We start from the raw sequence: 9,023 nt of genomic DNA on the forward strand, positions 1-9,023 counted from the left end.
TGTATAGGGGAGTGGGGGACCCCCTTGGGTCTGAGTATAGGGGAGCAGGGGACCCCCTTGGGTCTGAGTATAGGGGAACGGGGGACCCCCTTGGATCTGAGTCGGGGGATCGGGGACCCCCTTGGGTCTGAGTGGGGGGAGCGGGGGACCCCTTTGGGGAGCCTGCCCTGAATCCCTTTCTCCCTCGGGAGGGGGCCGTTCTCTGGCACCCCCTGGGCGGAGTTTCTGAGTGTGGGCGGGCGGGGGCCAGTATACAGCGGGGGAGGGGTGCGAGAAGGGTCTCGGTGCAGGGGAAGAGGCCCCCAGGGAGCCCTCCCGGAGTCCCCCTTTCCAGGAGAGCTTTAGTTTGGGGGCCACACCCAGCGGCACTCAGGGCCGGCTCCAGACTCAGCCCTCGGGGATCAGCCCTAGGGGGGTTCGGGGTCCATGTAGGTGCTGAGGATCGAACCGGGGCTGACGGCGTGCAGGGCAGACCGTTCTGTTTCAGCAGATTTTTCTGGAAATCTCGGCCTCCTCCCGCTCTGTGGCTCAGGACCCGCGGGTGGCAGAGGGTGGGGTGATCGGGTCGACAGCAGGGTTAGGACACTCACCCGCCGAGGACCCCAGCTGCAGAGCGCGGGGCTGCCTGGGTCCCTGCTCTGTCCCCCACGTCCCCTGAGCGGGGGCGGCCCAGCTCTTCCCAGCGTGGCCCCTTCTCTCCCTCCCGCCCTCCCGGCTCTGTGAAATGACCTGCAGGGGGCCACATGTCCAGCCTTGGGTGTCCAGCAGGACACCAGATCGTGTGTCGGCTGGGCCCTGTGTGATGGGAGCGGTGAGCACGGAGCCCCCATCCTGACGGCCGCGGGATCTGGAAGCTGGGCTATGCGACGTGTCCCTGCCTTGCTCAGGAGGGTCAGCCCGCGACACCCCGATCTCGCCTCCACACGGGCATCACTGGTCACCCACACGGGTGTCACTGGGCATCTGTCACCTGCATGGGCATTTGTATCTGTCACCTGCACAGGTGTCACACGACATCTGTCACCCACATGGGTGTCACTCAGCATCTGTCACCTACATGACGGTCACTCGGCACCTGTCACCCACACAGGTGTCACTGGGCATCTGTCACCCGTAAGGGCATAACTTGGTATCTGTCACCCGCACGGGTGTCACTCGACATCTGCAACGCACACGAGTGTCACTTGGTGTCTGTCACCCGCATGGGTGTCACTCAGCATCTGTCACCTCCATGGGGCGTCACCCGGCATCTGTCACCTACACGGGTGTCACTCAGCGTCTGTAACCTGTGTGGGCATCACTGGGCATCTGTTGCCCTTGCGGGCGTCACTTGGCATCTGTCACCCACATGGTTGTCACTCCGCATATGTCTCTCTCCTGCACGGGTGTCACCGGGTACCTGTCGCCCACAGGTCGTCGACGCGTCCACCCTGAGCTGGGGCACCCGGATCAAAGGCTTCGCCGCCTGCTTCGTGGCGGGCATCCTGTGCTCCCTGCTGGTGAGTCGCCCGATCTCTGCCCTCACTTGGCTCTCGGGGGCTGTGGGTGGGGGGGCTTCCCAGGTGCGGACCCCCGTGCTTGCCTTGCAGGGGACGCTGCTACTGTGGCTGCCCCGGAAGGGACTCACGCTCTTCGCCGTCTTCTACACCTTCGGGAACATGGCTTCCATCGGCAGGTGAGCGTCGCCGCCCAGAGCCCCCAGATCCATCCCGGCCCCGCAGGAGCACTGCCCGAACCCAGAGCTGGGCGTGAGCCCCGAGGCTTGTGGGGTGACGCCCGAAAGCAAAACGCGTCTGGGGGTGAGGCCTAGGAGTGAGCCGAGGGCATCGCGTCTGTCCTGGTGACAGTCACATCAGCCGCCGAGAGGGCCTGGCCAGGGCCAGCGGCCTGTGGTGGGTCTCCTGCGTGTGGCAGGAGAGGGGGTGCGTCTCCACTTCCACTCAGCTCACGTGGCCAGCGGCCCACCCGGGCTGTCCAGCAAACCCTCCAGCTTCCGGTAATGCCCTCGCATCGCGGGGGGCCAGTTAAATCAGACCCTCCCCCAGGGCCAAAGAGAGAGTCCGGGGGTCCAGGCACTCAGCCTGCAGGCTCGAACCCTCACACCACACGGGGTCCCCAGGGCACCCCCGGAAGTGACCCTCTAAAAGCAGAAACGGCCTCACCCCCCAAAAAAGGCGATCGGGTGCAGGCACCTTGCAGGGCAGAGCGCTTTTTTAATTTTAATTTGTTTGGCTTTTTTGGGCCACGCCCGGCGATGCTCAGGGCTGACTCCTGGCTCTGCACTCAGGAATCACTCCTGGCGGTGCTCGGGGTCCCAGTGGGATACCGGGGATCGAACCCGGGTCGGCTGTGTGCCAGGCCAGCGCCCTCCCTGCCGGGAGCACTTCCCGGCGAGGGGGCCCTGGGTGCGGGTGTGGGGGGCTGGGCCTGCTGCCACCGGCTCCTGCCTCCGTAGCACCGTGTTCCTCATGGGGCCCATGAAACAGCTGAAGCGGATGTTCGAGCCCACACGCCTGGTCGCCACCATCCTGGTCCTGGTAAGCGCCTGTCCCCGGACCCCCTTCCCTCATCCCAGAGTGGGCCACCGGGGCCTCCCCTCCACCCACCCACGTCCCCACTGGCCAGTTCCCTTCCAGCAGGATCCAGATCCTTCTGCCGCCCTCCTGAGTTCTGGGGGGGCATCTGGGCTTGGATTGGGGGGTGCCCTTCATGGGGTCGTGGCGTCTGCCTGGGCACTGACCCGCCGGCCTCTGTTCTCTCCACAGCTGTGCTTTGCGCTCACGCTGTGCTCGGCCTTCTGGGTAAGTCGGGGTGCTGGGGGATACACCTCCCCGGGTTGGAGGACCCCCGCCCGGCCCCTGAGTGACCCCGGGCTCTCTCCGCAGTGGCACAACAAGGGGCTGGCGCTCATCTTCTGCATCCTGCAATCCCTGGCGCTGACATGGTAAGCTCTCTGCTCCTGCCCCAGAACCTTCTAGAAGCCGCTCCCAGAATCTTCTAGAAACTATTCCCAGAACCTTCTAGAATCTGTTCCCAGAACCTTCTAGAAGCCGTTCCCAGAACCTTCTAGAAGCTGCTTCCAGAACCTTCTAGAAGCCACTCTCAGACCCGTCTAGAAGCTGCCCCCAGAACCTTCTAGAAGCCGCTCCGAGAACCCTCTAGAAGCCACTCCCAGAACCTTCTAGAAGCTGCTCCCATGGGGCCTCCGGCAGCCAGCCCATCCCCTGCATTCCTCTGGGCTCGGGGGTGGGGCCCCCAAGATCTCAGACTGGCTGAGGTCGCCCCCCCACGGACTGACCAGCCTGTAGGGACTCCTGGGCAAAGTTGTTTTCTCACGGGCGTTTTTTTGTTTCTTTTAAAATAATGAGGCCCGGTGGAGCCTGAGCGATAGCCCAGCAGGGAGGGCGCTTGCCGTGCATGAGGCCAACCAGGTTCGAGCCCCGGCACCCCCGGTGGTCCCTGGAGCCCACCAGAGAGTCCCGCGAGCAGAGCCAGGAGTGAGCCCCGGGCATCGGCGGGTGTGGCCCAAACCCAGAATCAGCCAAACGCGCAGGCGCAGGGCAGGCTCTTGGGGGGACGCGCATCCGGGGGGCTCGTGTCCCGGGCCTGTTGCCCCTTTCCTTCCTTCGGGAGCCCACGTGCCCCTGCCCGCCTTGGTTACGTGATGCCTGTGTTGGTACATTCTTGGCATGTGCGTGTGCACGCGTGTGTGCGTGACACGTGTGTGGGTGTGAGCGTGTGCTTTACGCTCTGTGTTTTACGCCATTTCACCTGTGTTTTACGCTCTTCACCTGGGCACCACACATATGTGCGCTCCAGGGGGGCACACGCGTGTGTGGCTTGCGTGTTTGGATGTGTGTGTGTGTGCATGTTGTCGATGGGGGGGTGTATGTTGTGTGTTCATGTATGAGCCCATGTGTGCGTGTGCATGTGTGGTGCGTGGGTATGTACTGGTGCATATGTCTGATCGTGTGTTTGTATGTGAGCATGTGTGTATGTATGTGTGTATGTGTGAGCGTGTGTGTGAGCATGTGTGTATGTATGTGTATGTGTGTATGTGTGAGTGTGTGTGAGCATTGTGTGAGCGTGTATGTGAGTGTGTGTGCGAGCACGTCTATGTGAGTATGTATGTGTATGTGTCTGAGCATGTGTGTGTATGTGTGTGTGAGCATGTGTGAGCATGTGTGTATGTGTATAAGTGAGTGTGTATATGAGCATGTGTGAGCGTGTGTGTATCTGAGCGTGTGTGTGAGCGTGTATGTATGTGTGTGCGTGAGCAAGTGTGTGTGAGCGTGTGTGTATGTGTGAGCATGTGTGCGTGAGCATGAGTGTGAACATGTCTGTGAGCATGTATGTATGTGTCTGAGCATGTGTGTGTGAGCGTGTGTGTATGAGTGAGCGTGTGTGTATGTATATGTGTGTATGAGTGTGTGAGCGTGTGTGTATGTATGTGAGCATGTGTGTGTGAGCATGTGTGTATGTGTATAAGTGAGTGTGTGTATGCATGTGAGTGTGTGTGAGTGTGTGTCTATTGTGTGAGCATGTGTGTATGTGTGTGTGAGCATGTGTGTATGTGTATAAATGAGTGTGTGTATGAGCGTGTGTGTGAGCGTGTGAGTATCTGAGCGTGTGTATGAGCGTGTATGTATATGTGTGCGTGAGCAAGTGTGTGTGTGAGCGTGTGTGTATGTATATGATATGTGTATGTGTGAGCATATGTGTGTGCGCATGAGTGTGTGAACATGTATGTGTATGTGAGCATGTGTGTGAGCGTGTGTGTATGTATATGTGAGTGTGTGTCTGTTGTGTGTGAGCATGTGTGTGTGAGCGTGTATGTATGTGTGTGAGCATGTGTGTATGTGTATGATGTGTGTGAGCGTGTGTGTGAACATGTATGTGTGAGTGTTTCTGTGAGCGTGTCTATATATGTGGGTGTGTGTGTGAGCGTGTGTGAACATTGTGTGCGTGTATCTGTGAGCGTGTCTGTGTATATGTGGGTGTGTGTGTGTGAGCGTGTCTGTGTATATGTGTGAGTGTGTGTGAGCGTGTGTGTGTGTGTGTGTGTGTGTGTGTGTGTGTGTGTGCGCGCGCATGCTCGGCTCTGTGTACACCAGAGCGTGCCCCTTCCGGTGGCGGGGGTCTGGGGGGTCCCCGCTCCCTCTGACTCGCTCTTTTTTGCCCCAGGTACAGCCTCTCCTTCATCCCCTACGCCAGGTAAGCCGAGAGAGGGGTGGGGGGACCCCTCTGGGGCTTCTAGAGAACGCGGGGGCCACGGTGCTGATGGGCTCCCCGGGGACTCCGCCACCCCTTCCCCCGTGCCCACCCGACCCCCGGGTCCGGGAGGGGGGAACCTCTATGATCTGCATCTGGTTTGGGGGCCCCTCCCAGCGGTTCCAAGACTCACTCCTGACTCTGCACTTGGGGGGGTCACTCCTGGCATCTCGGGGGACCCTAAGGGGGTCCCGGGCATCCATCTGACTCGTCCGCGTGCAAGGCCAGCGCCCTCCCGCCGTCCACCTCTCCGCCCCTTCCGGTCCCTTCTGCCCTCAACGGAGCAGGGTTTGGGGTCTGTGTTGGCTCTTTCCTGCCACCGGGGGACGTCCCAGGACTTTACCCAGGATGGTCCTAAGCTCCAGTTCCCTCGGGGAACTCGCCGGACCCCAAAGGCCTCAGGGACGCGGCAGGTTGGACCAGACCCCGCTGCCTCCCCTCCCCGGGACTGTCCGTCCACATCCCTAAGGCCACATCCACTCCGCAATCTCAGCATCTGGTGCTGACAATCTCACCCCTTAATTCCTTTTCCTGGGCTGTGTGGGGGTGGGGGGCGCTCATGTTAATTGCAGGTCCCTGCCCCACCATCCCCCCAGGGTTCCGGGGGCCCTGAGGAGCAGGGAACCAGCTGGGCCGGTCTGAGTGGCTGAGCTGGGGTGAGGTGTGGCTGCCAGCAGGGCGGGGTTGCCTGGTGTGTCATCCCTGCTATCGAGGCGAGCACTTAAGAGTGGGTCCACATGGCTGGACCGGGCCGGCTGTAGCGCTAGATCAAAATCTGGATCCTGGGCTAGAGCGACACCACAGCAGGGAGGGCGTTGGCCTTGCACGCAGCCGACCCGGGTTCGATCCCTGGCATCCCATAGGGTCCCCCGAGCACCACCAGGAGTGATTCCTGAGTGCGGAGCCGGGAGTCAGCCCTGAGCATCGCCGGGTGGGACCCAAAAAAGCCAAAAAAAAAAAAACCCAAAAAACAAAAAAACACGGGTCCTGGGGAGGGCTCTGGCCTTGCACGCAGCCAACCCCGCCTCAATCCTTGAGCCCGCCAGGAGTGATCCCTGAATGCAGAGCCCCGAGTCAGGCCTGAACATTGCGGGATGCAGGCCACCCCCTCTAAAAAAAAAAGTGCCCTTGATTTGAAAAAAAGAGTAAGAGGTCCTACAGCAGGGAAGGCGTTTTTTTTGTTGTTGTTTTTCTTTTTGGGCCACCCCTGGCAATGCTCAGGACTGACTCCTGGCTCTGCACTCAGGAATCACTCTTGGCGGTGCTCTTGGGGGACCCTATGGGATGCTGGGGATCGAACCCGGGTCGGCCGCATGCCAGGCAAACACCCTTCCCACTGTGCTATCACTCCAGCCCGAACATCTTAACTTGCGTGCTATTTCTCCAACCTAAAACCAACCTTCCTTCCTTCCTTCCTTCCTTCCTTCCTTGTTTTTGGGGGTCCCACCTGGCGATGCTCAGTGGTTCCTCCTGGCTCTGCACTCAGGGATCACTCCTGGCGGTGCTTGGGGACCCTATGGGATGCTGGGGATCGAACCTGGGTCAGCCACGTGCAAGGCAAACACCCGACCCGCTGTGCTATCGCTCCAGCCCCTCCCTCCCCCCGTTACTGTTTGAGCCCCAGGATCAGCCCACCGGGAGCAATCCTGTGCAGAGCCCGGATGAAGCCCCCAACCCAAACCAGCCTCCCCGGGAGGGTCGCTGGAAGGCCCATCCGGCACTGACCTCTGAATTCTGGGGACCCCACGCTAGGGTGCAGCCGGCCTCACCCGAAGCCATGCCCTTGGGCCCACCCTGGCAGGAGAGAACTGCCCTCCCTGGGACCGCGGTGGACGGGGAGGGCTCGGGGCCCAGTGCTCGCCACGTCTTGATTCTCGTGGGGGTCCCGTCTCTGCTTCTCCCAGAGGCGACCAGGGATATGATGTCGGCCCTGCCGCCCCCAAGCCCCCCATGAAGGGGTGGGGGGAAGAATCTGAACTTCCAACCATTAGTCACCAGTGCCCGGTACCCGCCCCCAAGTGTTCCTGACCCTTGCCCCGCCCTGCAGGTGCCTGGGGTGGGGGAGGGGCGCGCGTCTGGCTGACCTCTGCCCCTGTCCTTCCCAGGGACGCCGTGAAGAAGTGCTTCGCCGCGTGCCTCGAGTGACCGTGGCCAGTCGTGCGGCGGCCTCTTGTAAACACCCAGCTCTTCGGACACTGCCTTTTTCGCCCACGCCACGCGCCGGGGGTGGTGGGGGGCAGGTTTGCTTTCGGAGGTGCCCATGGGGGTCGCGGCCCTGGTGTGTGCCGGCCAGTAGCGAGGGAAGTGCCTTGTATCTTGGGGTGGGGGGTTGGGTGGGGGAGGCCCGTTCTCCATCCGTCTCCCCTCCCCAGTTAAAACCCTCCTGAGGCCGCTGCGGTGACGCCTTGGAGGTTAGGGAGTCCTGGCAGGCTGCCTGGAGGTGGCGGGCGCATAGCGGAAGGGCCAGAAGCAGTTAAGGAGACTCTCTGGGGGTGACGATTCTCCCTCCCACCTGCTAGTTTGGGGCCACCCCTGGGTGCTGCAGGCTCAGCGGTCCTTCCTAGCCCACTCTCGGTGGCCGCCGCTTAAATCTGAACCTCAGCCCTGCCCTGAAGGTCAGAGGTCGCTCTTTCCTCCCCGGCTCCCTCCCTCCCTCCCTCCCCTGCTGGGCCGGGTGTGGACGGTCCAGCCCCAACACCTCCCACTTCCCTCTGGCCAGCTGCCCGGCCTCTCGGGCAGCCCTGCCCGGTGGCGTGTTTTTTCCTTTTCTTTTCATTATTTATAAATATTTGTTTCTCCGCCAGCTCTATTTTCCGCTGCCCTGGCAGGGGTGGGGAGGGGAGAGGCGGCAAGGGGCGAGGCCAGAGCTCTGAGCCCTGGGTGCCTCCGCCATCTGATTGTGACCTTGGCCCCTCCCACCCCCCCACTGAGGGGGGCTGTACCTGGTCTCACCAGTAGGGGGCGCTGCCTTCCCACACTCAGAAGCAGCTTCACTTTCTTACTTTTTTTTTCCCCCCTTTTAAGTTTTTGCTTTGGGGCCACACCCAGCCATGCTCAGGACTGACTCCTGGCTCTGCACTCAGGAATCACTCCTGGCGGTGCTCGGGGGACCCTAGGGGATGCCGGGGATCGAACCTGGGTCGGCCGTGTGCAACGTAAATGCCCTACCCGCTCTGCTATCATTCTGGCCCCAGAAATTCATTTTTAATTCACTTTTTTTTTCTTTTTGGGTCCCACCCGGCGATGCACAGGGGTGACTCCTGGCTCTGCACTCAGGAATTACCCTTGGTGGTGCTCAGGGGACCAATATGGGTTGCTGGGAATCGAACCCGGGTCGGCCACCTGCAAGGCCAATCCACTGTGCTATTGCTCCAGCCCCTTTAATTCACTTTTTAAATTTCATTTTGCTTTTTGGGTCACACCCGGCATTGCTCAGGGGTTCCTCCTGGCTCTGCACTCAGGACTCACTCCTGGCGGTGCTCGGGGGACCCTATGGGATGCTGGGGATCGAACCCGGGTCGGCCGCGTGCCAGGCCAACGCCCTCCCCGCTGTGCTCCAGCCCCTCTCTTGCCTTTTTTTTTTTCTCTTCAAAATAACCTCATGGATCGACTTGTCACTTTGGACGAGGAGAGTTCAAACAAAAAAGTCTCCTCCCACTGCTGAATTTCTCCTTCTGTAAATTCTGGTTGTGACCCTGGGGATGAGGATGACAAAAATGCTGGGTTTGGGGACAGGGGGGCGGGGAGGGGGG

At 60.8% G+C, this 9,023-nt stretch overlaps 1 protein-coding gene across 1 annotated transcript in view; it reads left to right on the forward strand.

Annotated features, from left to right (window-relative positions):
- Window positions 1–7,522, forward strand: part of SFT2D2 (SFT2 domain containing 2) — an 11,070-nt gene extending 3,548 nt beyond the window's left edge. The window contains exons 2-8 of the mRNA XM_056108552.1: window positions 1,413–1,499; window positions 1,590–1,675; window positions 2,456–2,537; window positions 2,766–2,801; window positions 2,886–2,944; window positions 5,185–5,214; window positions 7,377–7,522. Coding sequence (XP_055964527.1) covers window positions 1,413–1,499; window positions 1,590–1,675; window positions 2,456–2,537; window positions 2,766–2,801; window positions 2,886–2,944; window positions 5,185–5,214; window positions 7,377–7,416 — 420 coding nt within the window. The 3' untranslated portion in view covers window positions 7,417–7,522. The remainder of the gene's footprint in view (window positions 1–1,412; window positions 1,500–1,589; window positions 1,676–2,455; window positions 2,538–2,765; window positions 2,802–2,885; window positions 2,945–5,184; window positions 5,215–7,376) is intronic.
- The last annotated feature ends 1,501 nt before the right edge of the window (window positions 7,523–9,023 follow it).

This window comes from Sorex fumeus, unplaced genomic scaffold (genome assembly GCF_029834395.1).
Source record: "Sorex fumeus unplaced genomic scaffold, SorFum_2.1 ptg000226l, whole genome shotgun sequence".
Lineage (NCBI taxonomy): Eukaryota > Metazoa > Chordata > Mammalia > Eulipotyphla > Soricidae > Sorex > Sorex fumeus.